Genomic DNA, 19,688 nt, shown 5'->3' with positions numbered 1-19,688 from the left:
AGCAAATTGTGCCATTTCTTAATACTAGTTAGATGGAAAAGTTCTGGTAGCCTTTAGGACAATGTCTGGCACATAGAAAGAAAAAAAAGTAGGACTGGCAGAGACCTGTTAACTAGCAGCTTGAAAAAAATCAGTCATGTTTATTACAAGTTGAAACTTCTGTGTGTCTGAGGACACAATCAACAGAGTCCCAGGAACGAAGGTTTTACTGTCCTTTCCTTTTAGCATTGTAAATCAACTGTGTAGCACAGACATAAGGCATTTTTAACTTTCGATGTGATAATACCTTGTTTACGTATGTGCAGCAATACTTGTCTGGTGCTTCACAAATTCAAAAAAACTTCAGGTTTCAAAAAGTGATAGCCTTTTTAAGCAACACAAGACCAGACTATGTGTGATACTAATTAGCAAAGTATTTCCAGTAAAGAGTTGCTGACATTTAAAAAAAATACCTGTGTTCTTGCTCTGTGCTCTCTCTTCCAGAAAGCTTAAATATTCATAAAACAAAGAGAATTTGAGAGTTATTTTTTCTAGAGCCCTGAGTGTATCAGCATTTCACATGGTGTTTTTCACCAATATTTTTAATTTAGAACATATTAACAAAAATATTAAGCTGTGTTTTATGTATACAGAAGGGTCACAGGAGGTAAAGAGAATTGTTACTATGAGGTAGGGTAGCATTTTGTGATTATAAAGTTAATCTGTTTAAAAAGTTTTTGCCATATAATAAGCAATGTAAATTATAATATTTTTATGTTCTTAGGGACTTCCACAGCCATAATTTTGCCAACACAGCTGTTTGACCCAGTGACATCATGTTTTGCATATTTCTGCATTTTAATGAGTTAGTCATTTAAAAGGTTACAAAGAAACCATAACTCATAAGTAATTAAATTATTTAGCAGAAGTATAAGAAGGTCTTCTGACACGGGAAGGTCACTGTGGGAAGGAAGGAGCATCAATGTACTGAATTGCACCTGTTTGTTGAAGATAGGTACAGACCAGAAGCTTTACTGTTGTCTGTTTTCTCAGGGAATTAGTAAACACATGCACATACTAAAAGCAGCTGAATTCCCTTTTATTGAGATAGAGGATTTCTGGTCACAAAACACTGAATGGAAGTTGTCTTTCAAGACTTTGGATAACTTCTATATTTTACAGAAAACACTTATGTGCATGATGTGTTTTTCATTTAGAATACTGAAATACAGATCTACCAAGGGATTGGCATTTAATCTTTTCCCAAGGTAGTTTAATACATATAAATTTCTGGAAATGAAAGGTAAAGTATAAGATCTTGGCATCTTGGGTTGCCTTTCTTCAAGCTAAATATTTTACAAATCAGAAAAAACCCTGAGCCCATTGAAATATCTGGATTTCAGAAAAAGGTGTTTACAAAGATTTTACACTAGTACAAAAGCAAAGGAAATAAGGTTTATTGTAGAATAAATTGTTACTTTTTCATGTTCTGTTACATAGAAAATACACAATGACTATTTGGGGGTATATTCATCATGAACTGCTAATGAGAATAATCAAGACATTCTGTGACATTTTCAGGGAGGAGGCAAAGCGTATTGAAAAATGAATTTGCAGTTGAGAACTTTTACTGTCAGCCAGTGGGATACCTGGACTTACCATAGAAACACTAAAAAAGTCCTGCAATCCAGCTTTGCATCTGTACTTATTTTGCGCATAACTTCATGATATTCTCCTAGGCTTTCTTATCGATAGATTGATTAGAGACAATAATTATTTGTTATGCATGTGGACTTTATTAAAATCATTTTATTTTCTTTATTTATGGTTTGTTGCTTTCAGAAAGTTATATTTAAATGTAAATAACATTTTAATTTAAATCTTAGTTCTTCTTTCTTGTATCTCTCTGAAGCATTTGAAAGTTTTTGTTGGAAAAGAGTTTAAAATAGTTTTTTAAGGCAGTAGGGGAGAGGATGAACTTCTAGAGTACAGACTTTAGTTACAGAAGCGGTTCCTATAGGATATCTTGAGGGCAAACTGGTGGGTTCATTCTTTTGCAGGTTGTATGGACCCCAAAGCCTGGGAAGTTGTTGTGGACAGGTCATTTGCAGCCCAGTATCCTGCCTGCATGGCAGGGGTGGATTCACTTCCATTCAGTCTCCAGTGATTTCTACAAATAGCCCAAATTTCACATGAGGGAGAGGGGGTGGGTCTGATGTTTATTGAACAATGTTAGAAGCAGTAGTTGAATGTGTACATAGTTCTTTCTGTTAATTCACAGAATTAAATTAATGCTATAGCATAGTTTCTTGTGTCTCATTTGCCACGAGAAATAATTTTCTGCTGCAAGTCCTAGTGTAACTAGTGCTTGTAAAGGCATGGAAGTTCACTATAAAGAATACAGTAAACAACTGAGGATGTAAAAATCCTTTTAATTCATGGATGTTTTTATTCAGTTTTGACCTTGCGAACAAACAGCATAAAACAGGGTTGCAGATCTAACACATAGACATATTTGGGTTGCTAATTATAGAGAGATGTAAAACATTAATTCTTTTCAAAACTTTCCAGCAGTAAACTCAAAATACAGGAACAGCTTTTCTGATAGGGTTTTGTAGCCTTGAACATTCATTTATTTAGTATAGCTGCACTTGGATCAAATTAACAAATATTAAAGTAAGACATAGTAATGGCATGTTTAATATTTTCCAGCGTGAAGACTATGAAAAAAGATAAATACAGTTCTGCGTGCAAATAGATTTGGACGTAATGCAGTGATGAATTAGAAAGCAGTAACAGAAAGGAAATGAAGAGTTTATTGTTTCTATAGCTCCAATATCCATTAAAAGTTAGTTACACAGCAGGTGGCAGTTTGGATAAGTGTAAAGTGAATGTTTTGAAATAAATAGCAGCTGGGTGACCTGGGATGTCAGGGCTCTAGACAAGGGTGTGTGTTTGTCAATATATCCTAGATGTTTTACAGACTCCTCAGGGACCAGGAGAAGATACAATTTCACCTTTTCTGTGCCAAAACATTTTAATTATATCTTCTTCCAAGTACAGCGGTTCAGTAACCAAGGAGCTGACATTGATGCATGTGTTGATAAAGCTGCAAACATTCAAAATGAGATTAACAATGATTTTGAGGAAAGGGTGACAGCTAATTTTGTACAGTATTCTGCATCTAATTCAGGTCAGTGTAATGATAGAATATTTTATAACTGCTATGTCATCTAGAAAGAGTTTTATGATGCTTTGTGTATTTAAAGATTTGTGTATATGAAAGTACAGTTCTTTATACATCATTCAAGCAAGTTTTAACTTCTTTATTGAACATCTATTGGTTGTAGCTGTAAACAGGAATAAACTTAAGCATTTAGAAGCAATTTTACATATCCATCTGCATTAATCACAGTAATAAGTTCATTTTGTCTAATTCAAATGTCTAATTGAAAATATTGGTTTCAGATGTGAAATGGAACCAAATCTATGACACACATTTTGTGGTGTTGCTTAATAATTGCAAAAAAATTTGATGGAAAGTTATAGTAAGTGTATTTAAATAATCAAGCTGTAGTTTCTTTGTATTATGTGCGGTCTTTTGAGAACATCTCAGTGTATTTCTGCTCTGTCCTCCTCCTTGTTTGAAGGTAACTCACATTCTTCCACTTCTTTCTTTTTGTTTGTGAAATTTTCTCCTCTTTTTTATCCACTCAGTTCTCCATCTGCTTTCACTTTTGTTTGCTTGGGCCGTCTCTCATCCCAACTTGATAATGAGGAATGCAGTGTGACCCTGACCTCTATCAGCCCATGCATGACCTTCTGACTCGCCCACATAACCTTTGACCTTCTCTTTGACAGCTTGATTAATTACCCTGTGTTATGATTTATGAGTAAGTGCTATGTAAAAATAATAGACAACAGGTGGTCCTCTAAAATCTTTTTGTGGTACGTTTTCTTTTCCTGCCTAACCTGATGTGCTGTTTCAAGTTTGGAACTTAGAGGGACAAAGTGTGTTTGGCAGAAGCATGGCATTTTTACGCACTTGGACGCAGTGCTGGAATTCAGGCAGCTGAGGTATATCTGGGATGGAAATACCGCAGTGTTAGCAGGGTGCATTTGCCAAAATGTACATTGGGTGGAAACAGAAAGCAGAATCAACTGACATTGCAGGCGTTTCAGTCACAGGTCACGTCTTGAGAAAATTGCTCAAATAATGGAGGGGGCATTTTTCAAGCTGAGCTGCATCTCCAACAGCTATGTTTACTTTAACGCTTCACTAGTGACTTCTGATTGGCTGTCATGACCTCATCCTGCTGTTGCACCTACAGTGTCGCAATAGTGACATAGATGTACCCTTCTCACAGTAAAGATGGGAAATGAACAGAGCATACTTCTTTCAGAAAGATGAATGGACACTGCTGTGTCTGTTTTTACCACAGGCAGGTTTAAGAGCAGAATGCTTTGAGTTGCATTTCCTCAAGGAATTAATTCTGGTCTTTCTGCCAACCATCCAAATAGAAAACTGAACTTGAAAATTCAGGTTGATCAAGTGTAGGAAAATTATCTCTTTCAGGTCCTCACTCACAATCCAAAAAGATAGTTACATAGGTCAAAAGATACTTCTCTGGCTCTGACCTCTCTTGTGCCATGTGGTATCCACCCTGATTGATTAATATGATCCATCCAATAGATCTGAACAGTTTTGTCTCATTAGTCATTTGCCAGTCAGGTGAGATTTCAAAAGATTTGGAATTTACCTCAAATACTTTGAGGCTCTTTTTTAAGCTTACCCCCTTGAACTTCAGTAGGAGACAGAAAGTACTGCCCCATTTCTGGCTCATGTATTACAATGGAAAAAGCCCTTCCGCATTGTTTTTAGTAGTATATGTATTGTAACTGAGGTTCATGATTCTTTCCAACTCTTGACTTAGTAAGCCTGCTTTTCCTTTCATCATCACAATCCTCAACCTCCAGAAGCAGCAACCTAGAGAATGGTAGGAGTTTTAGTGTAGAATAAATCTTGCTTACCTTGAAGCATTACCACGTGAAAGGAAGAGATGTTAATTGGGTGCTTTAGTCTGAGAGAGAAACTGTAATTTTGTAGATTAGAGGCTGGGAGTTCCATTTGTCAATGTCTGCCATAATTATAAGGTCTTATCACAGGTACACTGATGGCTGAAGATTGATGGGGATGGGGGGAATAGTGTCCTTAAAGCTTAGCTTTTTACAGTGAAAAAACTTTAGGCAGTGGTTTCTCTTTCTGTGCACGCTGGTCACACAGGAGAAAACTATTACATTGAGAACTACTATTATTATGTTGAAAACTACTGTTATTACCTAATGTTTGCATACCACCTAATACCACAGGGGCTGGCAAGATTTAGAAACCCTCCTGGATGATTGGTACTTAAGGAAGTCATAGGTCACTAAGTTTTAATAATGATGTAAGCTCATCATGGCTGAAATTGGTATTTTTAGTGACATTGATTTGTTTGGTATAGCTGCACTAGCACAAAATTAACAAATAGCAAAGTAATACATAATAATTACACATTTCATACTTTCCAGCATAAAGATACTGTATATGGTGAAAAAAGATTAAAACGATCCTGCCTGCAAAGAGTTGTTTCTGAGCGTTTATGCCAAAGATTGTATCTTGTCTGTTACTAAATTTTGCTAAAGGGCTTTTTTAAGATGTTAGTGGTACTGTGTTCTGAGGTTTGCACTGACTTGCACACTTCTCAAATTCGCTGTGTTACAGCTTACAGCTCCACCTTTTTTTTTTTTTAATTTTCTGATTGCACTAAACTTTAATGGCATATCTATGCCTACATAAATTACATTTTTAAAAATTCATTGATGTTAAAAGCCATATTGTTTACACTGATGTTATTTAGAGCAGAGTATTTATTTTCAATAGAAAATGCTCAGATAAAGGCTGAATGAGAGAGGTTGTAATTGAGTATGTTTTACCAGTAATTTTGGTTTTCCTTGTTGACTTTTATATATTACTCTCAAACCTTCGTTCTGGCACCATTGTTTTCTTCTTTAAATTTGGGATGCAGAAGTACAAGGGAAAGGGAGATACACCATATCACATAAGCAAACAGTCCAAAAAGAGATTACTTTCCAAAGAGAAAGACTTTTCCCATAATAGAGGGGAAAAAAAAATCTTAGTTCAGATATTAATTCATGATTTTAATTCTGCTGACAGGAAAGGCCTGCTATCTGGGAGAAATTGTAAAAAAATATAAAGGGAGTCATGTTACAGTGCTTAAAATACATTTAATAAAAATCCTTTAGTTGATTTATAAAATAGTGAATTTAAAAATAGAATCATATTTCACCTGTTGATGTCTATGTGAAAAATTGACATTGTGTCCTCATAAAATGGGACAAATGAGTCATGTAATTTTAAGTTACATAATCCATAATAGACAAATTCCACTTCTTTGATAATTTGTGTGACTGTTTTGTGATCAGGTTGAAGTGCACAGAGTTTCAAATCCCTGTAACATTTCTAGATAAACACATGAATTTTGCATTTTTCATGGTGTAGAAAACAAAACAAATCAATACACGGAACATCTCTAATCAAAACAAGCAGGTCAAGAAGATGAAGCACCCCGAAACTACCAGCCTGCCAAGTACAGCAAAAACTCTAGCAGTAGCAGGCTCTAAAACTATCCTTTCATCTGAGATGTACAGTTTAGGAATGTTTCTAAGCCACATTCTTCTCCATGATGAAGTTTGGGCCTTGAAATTTTCCAAGCTGTAAAAGTCATGTGCTTACAGTACAGCACTGTGCATTAATATGGCCGGGCATGATGTATATGAATATGACTAGATTTTAAAAATTGTCTTTCAATTTCTGTTTTCTTTTACCCTTTCCCTATTGTTTATTTATATTTTTGTCTGCTTGTTTATATTTATCCCAGTTGAATTCATGACAGGCAGGGTAGGGGAATCATGTGACAGGAAACTGCTTATGGTGCTGCATCTAACAAGGAGACAATTTTCTCTTTGGCCTGTTGTGGCCTTTTTTGACTACATTGCTTATTCCAGAGGTAGTATCCTGAATGGCTCTATTTCACCTTGTTTAGCAGAGTGCAACTGAGCCCTTTAACTTGGTTTTTGGTGAGTGGAGAAGCTACGGCAGACACTGGAGAAGGGCACAAGGATAAGGGTTGGGAACTCCCTTCAGATGTGATTTTGATAACTAGTCAAGTGTGTCCAACTGTAGAAAATCACTGAGTGACAATCTGTCTACCTGACAGTGGCCACAATGAGCTACAAGGTTTGTGAATGGCTCTACAGATTAGAAAAAAGCAAGCCCAAATAAAGTATCTTTTGTTGGGGTGGACTTGGTTTGCTCTGGGCAGCTAGGTATTTGATCCTTGTGTCTGGACCAAGTGCAAAATGAAACACCAAATCAAAAGCTGGAATAAAGCTGTTTCATTAGTTAATTAATTTAGATGTTTCCAAAAAGTAAGTCAGTATTAAAATTTACTTCTAAAGGATAGCTTGATTTTGACTGGGAACCCATGTTAACTTTAGGGACACATCTGTTAAATGCATGTGCTTCTCTTTTTTCCCTTCATTTGCAATTATATCTTCCACAAATATTATGATTTTTTTGTGATTTTTCATCATTTAAAAATCATAAAATTTGATTGGCTGATTTATTCAAGATTTATTTCTCATTCATAAATTCATATTTTTTCATCCAGCTCATTTCCTGAGGCATAAAAATGTACCTTATATGCTCAGAAGTATCCTGCAGGTCACAAATTTGCTCTGGATTTGTTGAATATACAATATAATCCCAGTGCATTTTTACAGCAGATTAAAAGATGCACTAAAAAGTCAGGCCCACCATAAAGAGTTGACTTGTAAGCAACACCACTGAATCAGTTTTTGGTATTGATTCATTCTTACTGCTGCTATTTGCCTCTGCACAGTATGCTTATTGTCAGCTAGACAAAAGGTTTTACTGTTTTAAAATGTGGTGAATAATTTTCACATGCTTTCTTTAATGTATCTATCTTTATATATAAAATCTCTCAGTCCTTTTTATTTTAAAGGTTTTTTTCTGGCTGAGCATAAGGCTTTTTATTCATTATTATGTATAGTTCTTAAAGCAATATTTTGCATTTAGTTCCCGTGTTGTTTTCTGCAAAAGTCATAGAAAGTGCTTATGAATAAAACAACATATTAAATTATTTTAAAGGTAAAACAGGCAACTTTTCTGATGCTGAAGGATGTGTATGAGCATAAGTACATGCACAGATACATATTCACACATCAATATCTCTTTAATGACAGATTATTCTTAAAAATCCTTCTATAAATGATGTTGTGTGAAGTTGCTGAAATTAATAAAAAAGTTCTAAAGAGCATTAAAGTAAATGCAAAGCATTTTCGAGCATTAAATTTCCCTTTTCACATTTCTTCTTGTTTGTGTGTGTGTGTGTGTGTGACTCTCTTCTAAAACAGGAAGGCTATGGAGTAATAGTTCTGAATCCCAATGAGAACTATATTGAAGTTGAGAAGACAAAAGCCCAAATACAGCTGTCTTCTGATATCTCAGATGAACCTGCAGAAAAGAGAGAAAGAAAAGATAAAATACAGAAGGAAACAAAGAAGCGACGTGACTTCTATGAAAAGTATCGAAATCCGCAAAAAGAAAAAGAAACTATGCAGATCTATATTAGAGTAAGTTTCTTTTGGTTTTGTTTGCCCATCTTTATTGATGCATATATATGTTTACTGACTATATTGGCTAGTAAATACCATGCTTTGTTAAAAACAAATACATTGCTGAGATGACATTGAAGAGTTTATGTAGAGTTCCTGGATATTTATCCTATTGGTATTTTTGGTCCATTATTGATTGTGATGTTTTGGAACTGTTATAAAAAATTTCTTTCTGATTTCAAAGGAAAACTTCAAATAAATCCCAGAGGAACTCACTGGTGTTATCAAGAAAGAAATTACTTAGGAAAGACTTTCTAAAAACCATTTTATAAACAGAGGTATTCATAAGAAAGACTTTGTAGTGAAGCTTAGGTGACATACTAGCTTCACATGTCATGTATGCATTTATTGTATTATATTGTATTATATTGGGGAGGCAGTAGTTACAGCCTGATACTTTTTTATCACCTGCCAAATTAATAATGTATTGTGGAAAATAACAGTGTTCATCTTGTGTGGTGGCAAATTTACCCTGTAATGTGTTGTTTTTATATGAGCAGCCATCCATTGTGTTTGAGCTAAACTTTTGAAGGCAGATAAAGGGGGAAACTTGCTAATATATTAATAAATATTTAAGCTAGTATAATTTGAGAATGGTATGATGAAGAAACTCTGTCCCTTGCCCTTTTCTGACTCAGTGAACCTTTGCACTTTGTAATGCTACCAGCATGGGATCATTATAACAGTGCTACCCGAGGATTTCTTATTCTGCAGGGGGCACAAACAATATTATTTGCACATTGGCACATTCTGCTTCATATACATACTATGCATTATACATTCCAGACTGAGTCATAGAATTTCGAAAACCCTTATTATGAAAGTTAGCATTTTCATTCAACAGTAAAATACGTTAGAAACTCCACAGTGAAGGTAAAACAATAAAAATGTATGTCATTCTGGTGAGAAACAGAGAAAAATCCAGCAAGATACATGTTAGAATCATCGTAAATTTTAATATGCCCCTCTTAATTTTTTTCTTAGCATAACATTTTTTTGTAGAAGAAATATAACTGTTCTGGCTAGTTAGATGGGTTAGTAACTTGGGTACAAGATTGTCAATACCATAAATATTTACTGTCTTTTGAAAAATACCTAAGTATGGGAAACAAAGAAATGCATATATATATATATATATATATATATATATATGCATATATTAAAAATCACCAACAAGGCTCCATGTTTTCTGTTTGCAGCTTTTTTATAAGATACTCTTCTGCCCACTATCCAAAACCTCCTTCTTAAGAGGGGCAACCAGTCCTAACTTAAGGTCCATGAGAATCCAGTTGACAGTGCTGCTGTATTGTCTTAAAAGAAGTCTAGTCAGAATGCAGGTTCAGTGTTCCCTTGTTGAAAGTGAACCTTTTTTTCATAATCTTTTTAGCAATTCTACCTTCTCATGACTCTTGCCTGATGAGGCATGAAATTTGGTTTCAGGAGGCTTGACCCCCGAAATATAAAATATTGTTCCATCCCATTTTCTTTTCTGCTAAGCTTCATGCTTTAAATATGACTGTTGATGTTTGCTTTATTTTATTTTCTTCAAATCAAGGAAAGAAGTAGTATATATTTTAGTGAAAGTGTGGTTGGTGGTCTCCTTCCTCAGGACAATTAATTGAAATTTTCTGATGAGCATGGTGTTTTATTCTGAAATGATTATTTTGTTTTTTTTTTTTTTCTTAGAAGGCTCCAATACAGATAGTTTTTTGAAACAGAAAGAAAAACATAACTGCTTTAGCATATTGCAGGACAAATCAATGTAATTTCCTTGCTTATCAATTTCTGAAAAAAACCTGGACCATCAGTAGGTTCCATTTACTCTGTTGTCAGAACTGCTAAGTCTGTATGTGGTTGCAAGAGGTGCAATGCCATATTTGCAATTTTCTTGCCTCCCATGCTTGAATCCATAACATTGCTCTCTGCCTGCACCCAGGGTCTTGCTTCTGCAGGCTGCTGGTTTGGGGTGATCTCAAAGGGCAATTCAGATACAATCTTACTGTATAGTATAGCATACATTTGACTCACTAGGCCCTTAAAATAAAACATGCTATCACTCAGAGAGATATTTAAAGATGGTATATGATTTGTAATGATCTCATCAAAGAGTTTTGAAAAACCTAAGCGGGCCTTATGTCAGCTTTGCCAAGCAGGAAAAAGTATGGATAGACTAGAAGAAAAATTTCCTCGCAGGAAGGCTCACACTGAAGGAAAAATATGATTGCATCAAATATGCTGGAGAAATTGCTTCAGACTGTTAAGCAGCAGGAATAAATATCCTCAGTTCTGTTTTCATAGGGTTGTGGAGATCTGTTGTGATCTAATGAAGAAATGCCATTTGAACAAATTAAAGCTGTCTGGTTGCTGCTCCCACTTGTGCAGCTAAATTTTCCAAGAACTGGAGAATTAGAACTCTTCCTTGGTAATTGTGTTTAAGCATTTTCTTTATTTTCATAGTAAAAACAATAGCTGGGGTATTCAAGAATATGTAAAAGCTGCATCTTGAAATACAAAATATCAAACTGCACTGTATTTTTGTACAAAATGAGTATAAATAAAAACGACTATGGCAGCATGTAATGTGTTAAGCGTAGTGCTCTTGAAAGATCAAAGTACTTACTGTTTCATGCTGGAAGTTTTCTTAACTATGAAATAATGTACTTTCTGTCATACATTATGGCTTGTTAAAGGAACTGATTTGGTCTGGGTAATAAACATCATGTCAAGCATTATGGCAGGAAAACCTGCTTAATATGTTTTGTAATAAGACAGATTTTTTTGTTCTTGAAAACATCTGCCAACTGAATTCACAAGTGAAGACAGAAAATGTCATCAATTCGGTAACATTCTTGTAAATTTTATTTCAATTTTAGCAATGCAAACCAGGAAAAAAACTTTTTGTTAATCAGCATTGACTATAATACTTTTATGGAATGATTAAACACAAGCACTTTACTTTTATATAATGTGCTAATGAATGCATATGAATTTTAATACTCTTACTGTTCAGATTTTAACAAGCATATTGACAGGTCATTTTAAAAGCATCTGGTTTTTAATGTGTTGAAAGGAGGATTGAGTAAAATAGCTAAATATGTACATATATCCTTTTAAAAAACATATTTCTATCCTTAGGTATAAATATTACCATTTTTTCTTAGACCACCAGAGGCTGCTCTGGGCTAATGCTAATGGGCTAATGCTTTCCCCCCAGAAACTTACTACCCTAGCCAGCTGAAGTAAACTGAGAATTTGTTGCTCTCTGACCTTTTTCTATGGAAACAGATCATACATGCTTACATGTGGTGTGATCATTCCTTCCATTCTCAGCCATCTCCCATTCACTACAGATTTTCACACCGACAATGTCTTTTCTATATTAGAAGATGCTTAAAAATGTAAATTATTATTTTCCCCCTTCTAAACTGCATTCACCAATTAAACAAGTATACTGAGTGTATTCTTAAATGTTATAAAATAAAAAGTATAAATTCTGTAATTTTATAGTAATTTGCAATAATGTTGTTGCCCCAACAGTTGAAGGATATCAAAGAGGCAACCAAGGAAGAAGAAGGAAGAATTACTTTTATCAGACGAACTAATGGGGTCATGTTTTGTGGACAAAAGGGATAAGCCTTTCCAAAGCCTGTATGCTAGGAATTTTGTCCTTTTTTTCCCCCACTGAGCTTATCTGCTTGAATAATTCTTATTATAAATATAATTTTTACTATAGCAAAATCTATAAGTAACAGTATAATTTTATTAACAGCATATTAATTAAATTCATTTTGGATGTTACATACTTTTCATAAATAATTTTTGTATCTTCTATGAGAGATTAAGTAGGAAAAGATCGTGTACAACCAGTTAATCTGTTTTACTAAAAATGGATACATCTGGATAATTTTTGTCACTATTTAGGAAAAAGTGGTAAAAGGCAGTTGTTTTAATTCACGGTTAAGTAAGCAATGACCGCTGGCAGACAGGAAATCCTGGCAAGCGTGCAAGCACAGTTGTGCCATTTCTGCTCATTGTTCAGTGTGGCTGACACAAAGCCTAGCCTAACTGAAGGTCACGGCAGAGTGTCCGCTTGTGTGGGATGACCTTTCAGAGCCATGGATTTCTTTCACACTGCAGATTGAGCCATTTCCTGACGTAGCTGCAGTCCCATCAGCTGCCAGTTTCACCCTGTGGCCATCTCTGGGCCAGTGACTTACCCTCTGACTTGGCAAAGTGCATGCCTGCTCTTGTCCAGAGCTTGTGTGACTACATTAGCCTGCTGATGAGACAAAGCTAATAAACCTTTTATTCCACCAGCTGAGAGAAAATGACAAGCTCTAGGCAAACAGCTCCTGAGAGGTAAGGGACATGTTCAGCACGAAGAATGTGGCAAATGTGGGCATCAGGATTTCAGCCTCTAAAGTCTCATGCTGATGTTTAGTTTCCCCTTTTACAACAAACAATGCCTGTTTTGTTTCCCCTTTTACAACTGCCGGTATTACTTTATATGTACCTCTGCAATACCACATGGTTTTACTCGGCCCACTTTTAAGGCCTGTTACTTCCTTATGTTCTTAAGAAATCTCCCTCACTTGTAAGCAGCAAAAATTATGCAGATAGTAAAAAGCTCATGAGAACTGCCTAGAAACTAGCATGGCATTTTTCTTGCCCCATGTACTGCTGGGCGCTGGGAATTCGGATTTGAGAAGGCACTGCAGTTCAAGTGGTGAAGATAAACGTATAGTGACATTCTGAGTGCTCCAGGAACACCTGGAGAGACCTGGTCCTGCAAAACCTGGGCCATCAGAGACCTGCACCACCAGGGCCAGCAACTGGAAGCCAAACATCTACCATGACACTTAGCACCTGCAGTTAGGCTACCACATCATTCCTAAAAGGTCAGATAAGCTTTAAGTTCTTAGAGTAGTTTCTGTAAATCAAGAAGAATATGTATATGTCCTGTTTCATTCTATACATACTACAGTGAACAGGCATCTTATATTAAATAGCTAAACTATGGAGAATTTAAACTAGTGTTCAATAATTTATGCAGAGGCTATTTAGCTTGAGCAGCTAATTTAGGTATCTCTAAAAATTCTGATATTATAAAGAATTCTTATAGTAAGTTTTGCATCTACTAATCCTGGAAAGCTCTATTCAGCTAATCACTGAAGGGGAATTCTGGATCTCTTCAAGAGCACCACTGGCTCTTCTCTCTGCTATACCCTCCCTTTGTTCTGCATTTTACAAGTATGGTTTAATCAAAGAAAAGGAGTAAGTCAGGACCATCTAGCTTTGGTGTATTTCAGACATTCATTACATGATGCTGGTACAGTGTCCATTGTTAGATCCAGTTCCTAAAATTTGAGGCAAGTCATGTAAGTTTCCAAAAGAAAGAACCAGCTTGCATCTCTCCTCCCCCCAGAAGCTGTATGGTGCTCCCATGGTGCTAAAAAAGATTCTTACTCACAATTCAGAAGACTTCTCCTTCCTTTCAGATGGTATTCAGGCTTATAAATGTGGCCAGTTTGTGGGGTAATGGTGAAGAAAACTGCATCAGCAGAATGCAGATGTACTTGTGGAAGGCAAAAGTGAATAAAAGCATTCAAACATCTTGAATTCTGATATTGCCTGCTTTTGATTGTAGAGTGACTGCAGTGAAGGACTGCAAAGACCTTCTAGGTCTTCTGGGCCGGTGAAGATTGTGCTTTGCTGGTATCCTTTATCATTTATCTAACAGAACTAAAGGATTTTAGCTAATGTGCAAGAACAAGGATAATATTCTCTAACCTTCCACACACAGTTGCATGTTTTGCTACTAGATTTCAGAGTGTTTGGGAAAATTAGCAGAAAGAATTTAGCAGGAGCTTAAGTGGCAACATACACATTTTTGAAAACTTGAAAATTCTTCATGTTTTTTTCTTGGGGACCAGTCAACTGTAAGACACTTGATATAGTGAGAGATGATAAAAATTAACTTCTGAGATACATATTTGTAGCTCTCTTAGGCTGAATGGCATTATTGCAAAATAACCCTTTTCTGTGGAGAAATTAGCTGTTTCTACCACCCCATCTAACCCCTCCAGAAATATTTATGTGTTTTGGAGAGGAGGATATGAGGGCTGTACTGCAGTGCATGGAGGTCAGAAAAAACATTTGGGGAGTCTAGGAACTGAATGTCAGCAAACAGGGAGCTGGGGTACGGGATGCACAGTAAGTTCAAGGATGTTTTCACCTCAACTGCTACAGAAAACAAAGTGTAAATTCAGGAAAAAAAATATGAAGGGGAAAAAAGATCTAGCTTTTGGGATTAAGATAAATCTGGTGGTTCCTGTGTAGGCTGCTTGGCTGCCTGCAGCAGTGACAGCTGCCAAAGGGTCTAGAAATAGTAGAGGAAACAGAGGCGTGGAACAATGTGGAATAAGCTGCCCGGGAAGAAATGTTGGTTCTATCTTGCAATTCATACGTGGCTGAAGTTTGAAAAATTAAGTAATTTAATTAATTAATTTAATTAATTAATTTAATTTTTAAATCCTTACAAGTTAAGGATTTTACTCACCAAAATCTTGGCTTTTTGTGAATTTATATACTGTGTGATGTTATTTTGAATTATTTGCATCATATTTACAAGAGCAAGGTTGATCTTTTTAATCAGCTTGTTGCCATCACTCTGCAGGCAAAGAAATATGCCTTGTACTGAGTTTTTAGAACTGTCCTCTTGTTCTTGCTATGCCTTAGAGAACTCCATATCAGATCAGCACTCCTGAAAAATCAGTTTTTACCAACTTCAGAGCTGTTAACTTCATTTCCATAGTGTTCAGGCAGAGGTCATTCCTAAAGAAGCCTCTTTTACAATTATTTCCAGCCATTAACTCATCTAAATTTTGAGAAATCTTCCCATTCCTCTCTCAGCTGAATCCTTGTTTTATCTCTATCTCTCTGGATAAAAATAGATTCTAAACTGATCAAAAATGCTTTTGTCTTTTGTGGTCAGTGGTGTTGGTAGCAGCTTTTCTCTCCTCAATGGGCTGCACGCTGTTCAGACACATTGTTCTACACTTTTGTTGTTTAACAGTGGATTCTCATTCTCTTTCCCTGTCTTTTTTGATCAGTGCTTGGCAAGAATGAATTTGTCAATACCCAGTGAGGTATATTTTTAATATTTTCAAGTAAAACTCAAATTCTTGTTTGTTTTCCCAATAGATGGCACTGCTTGGAGAGAAACTACTAAGTGAGATTGGTGTGCATTTGGAATTACTAAGAATTGTGTGTGTTGAGGAGACGGAAGATTTTCTGGGCTCTTAAGCAGCAGTTTGAGATCTTCTTGTCTGGTACTTCTAGCAAAAGCATGAAGTGAGAAAAGTATCATGCAAGTACATGTGCAAGTGTATGCACACAGGCACTACCTACACCAAAGCACACTTTGCCTCCTGTAAACTGCATAAGGTGGCCTCTGACTTAATGCGGACTATGACAGGCATAGGATACATGAGACTGGAAAGTTTTCTTTTTCCCAAAAGCAAAGATTTAATCAGTGTATCCAGCTATATAATACAGCAGGGAATTTAAAATGTGTTTAGTTCAGGCAATACAGCTGGTACTTTGTAAGCATCTGCAGTGTGGTTTTTTGGACTGGTGTTTCCTTCCAGATTGTTTCTTCATTCCTATCTCCTATCTTTTCAACTTGCTGTGTAACTGAATAATCTGATTTCATGGATCTTGCCAGTTCAGCCTATGTCTTATAAACATGGACAATGACCAATTAACTGTGGTAAGTGTCACAACCACTCTGTTCTTAACCTGGGAAAAGAAAAGCTTTAATTATATGTAGATATTAAGATGACAGATGTTTTTTTCTTTGAGATCTGGTTTGCTGAGGATTTATTTTGAAGTTATCAAATAAAGTAATGAAGAAATTTACTTCCTAAGTAATTCCAAAAGATTTTTAGGTGTGGCCTTAGGCTTTGATACTAACTGCTCTCACACATTCCACTTTGTAGGACCCCTCTAGCTACTCCACTTTTCGTGTGTGAAAAGTGAACAGGCATTTGATGACAGGATTTTGTTATTTTTCTTGTGTCCCTTGCACTGGTTGCCAAAAAAAAGATAGGCTTACATTTAATGACTGTTGATTGTCTTTAAATCCATTACCAGTGAGCACTGTGTGAAGTTCTCCTCAGTGAATTACATCAATCTTTCAGATGCTGCATGCAGGCTCTGATTGTATTGCCTTAAGTGAGCAAATGAATTATGGCTGTGATAGATCTTAAAATAACAGCATTTGATTTGATTTAAGACCACTTGTCTTAAATACCTTTCTTCTGCTGTTTGCTGTTAGTTCATTATGTTCTTTCACTGTTTCCTCTCCCTTTCTGTTTTGAGCTGCTCTAGCTGACTTATGGAGTTTGTCTGATGCGTAGATTTTTCTCTAATGGGTGCCAAACTGTGCCATCACTGGAGCAGAATTTGAGGTACTACTGTTGTTCTGTTATGGTGGTGGTAAACAACTGTGACATAATTTTCTAACAACACCACGAATAAAGCTGTTTCTACCCGAAGATAAAGTGACTAGGCAGAGTTCAGCTTTGCTAGACTAGATGGAAAAAGATGACCACTGCCTCACTTGTACTGTGGGTCCACAGAGCATACAAAAGTTGGAAAGGTAGTATTATGGCACAAAAGTAACATAAATTATTTCATGTCCAAAGTGCTGTAGTCATCTTTGGGACTTGTCTGGAGTGTGTGCTAAGTCACTCTCCCTCAAATGCCTTTGAATCAAGATTTCAGGAGCTTTCACAATGTATGTTTCTACACTTCTGCAACACTAGAACTACAGACCTCCCACTTTCTCGCTTTTTTTGGAAAGTACGAGGTACAGCAGTTGTGACCAGTCCTGGCTGAAAGTGCTTTGAGCATAGTGTTGGACTAGGTGACCCTCAGAGGTCCTTTCCAGCTGATGTAGTTCAATCATTTGACATTACAAAGTTTCATCTCAGCCCTCAAAGTATTTGATCTATGAGTAGACTTTGTGGACATTGTGAAGAGAGGCAAATTTCACTATCTCAGAACATTTAGTACTACTGAGGTTGTGGTTCCTTTGGTTGAAATCACATTTGTGTGTTGTGGTTGGCTATCCACAATAGGAGGCATAGGTGATTTAGAGTAGGAAGCTTACCTAGCTATCAGCATGGTTAAAACAATGTGATCTTGCACAAGTACTGCTACAGAAATGCATCTTGAAAGATATAAACCACTACAGACAGGCATTGATGTTTCTTGGCATCTTGAACACTAGGGTGTGGAGCAAATATTCATGATTTCTTCAGAGATCAAGAATTTCCCCAAGACAGATCATTATCTTGATTTTGCTAAAGGACATTCAACCAGAACAGCAGTAGGAGGTTTTTGCAGATGTTGTCCAGATGTTATTAGTATGACCATTCTGGAATAATGGGAAGGATACAAGTACTGCCCACATCCTTCCTACTTCCTCTCCTTTTTTTATATCTTCATCAGGATTTTTTCTGCATTGTTACTTTGAGTCCACAATATTTCACTTTAAGCTGCAAAGCAGTTTTTGAGTTTCAGAAAGAGTAAAAACACCCTGTGACATGTAAATTGTTCATTTACAAGTGTGTGTTTAGACATGGATAGACATGACAGAATTAAAAAGGCTGTTCTTTATTACAGTATTAGCAAAGAGTGGTTTAATTAACCCTGTACGCAACTCCTTCATAGAAGACTTTGTCTAGACTGCTATTTTAAAGGTGAGACCCAAAGCTTAGCAGCAGGCCAGTGCATTACCTACAGGCTGCCTTGCACAGCAACCCTGTCTCTCTTCATCTCTTACACCTGTGTCCATGTTCATGAAGAGTTACAAATTACTTAAGAAAATTTTTTCGAGTTTTGTGTGAATGCTGCCACCTCCAAACAAGTCCATGTTGCTTGTGTATTTGGTCATTGTACTAGGATACACTGAATGTGATCACAGTATGCAGGATTTCCAAGATGCCTGACAGCTTATCACTCATTTTCATCTTACTTAACAAGATTTAAGGTTTAGAATATGTTAGTAAAGAAAGATTTGCTCTGATAGAGCTAGCAACAAAAATAAAAAAATACGTTAAACATGGATTATTAAACAGTGCTCTGCTGCTCATTGTAAGAGGTGTCAGAACTCTTCCAGAATCTCAGTTAGACTGAAGACCTGGTTGATCAGCTCCTAGAAGGAAACCAGGACTAGAGAGAAGTTACCCAGAGAGTTCTTGAGGTTACAGCTTTTCTGTTACCATAAAAGACAGATCCTGCAGTTGCCCAGATCCATTCTTCTGCACAGTGTCTTCCTTCTCCAGTGCAGTCTGTCCTGCTTCTCTTTTCCTGTTTATCCAGGGAACTTTTGTTAGGATTTGTTGTCTGTTTTCATTCTGATGTAAGGGTTTTTAGAAAACTCAAACTTGAGATGATAAATGTCAGAGGAAATAATATGGACATGTGCATCGGCATACAGAGAGGAATTCAAAAAAAGGAACTAAAAGAACAGAATTTTTTTTTATTAAATCTCAGTAAGATCCATATCTCCAAAACTAAGTAATGGTTTGAATGGGGGATGACTGCAGGTATTCAATCCACTTAATCTTTGTCTTAAAATACATTAAACAAATGGTGTTTTCTAATAATGGATTAACACGGCATCAAGGACCATTTATAACAGTAACAAAAGTGGCATCCATGTGATTTTTTGAGGGCTTATTTTTCTTATCCCACACAGCAGCATAGACATAGATTACATATTTTATATAAGATACATATTCTCAGGATTTTCAGTTATCTCTGGAATTTCTGTTCTTTTATTGTTCAGGCTATAATCTCAATAAGACCCCCAATGTTTGGCCTATGTTGCATGAGTTACAAGATTGCTCCCAATTTTCCAGTTAGGTCAACCAAAAAAA

General features: G+C 36.1%; 1 protein-coding gene across 4 annotated transcripts in view; it reads left to right on the top strand.

The window, feature by feature from the left end:
• ARB2A (ARB2 cotranscriptional regulator A) overlaps nt 1-19,688 on the top strand; it is a 257,235-nt gene that overhangs the window by 122,130 nt on the left and 115,417 nt on the right. For all 4 annotated transcript variants that reach the window (XM_014259115.2, XM_088054485.1, XM_014259117.2 and 1 more), the window contains one exon: nt 8,479-8,697. In XM_014259115.2, the coding sequence (XP_014114590.1) occupies nt 8,479-8,697 (219 nt within the window). The remainder of the gene's footprint in view (nt 1-8,478; nt 8,698-19,688) is intronic.

Source organism: Pseudopodoces humilis, chromosome 4 (genome assembly GCF_049639895.1).
Source record: "Pseudopodoces humilis isolate 2021_Gansu_Grassland_sample_001 chromosome 4, ASM4963989v1, whole genome shotgun sequence".
In the NCBI taxonomy this organism is placed as follows: Eukaryota; Metazoa; Chordata; class Aves; order Passeriformes; family Paridae; genus Pseudopodoces; species Pseudopodoces humilis.
Note: the sequence above shows the minus strand (reverse complement) of the source record. Positions and strands in the feature narration are given on the sequence as shown.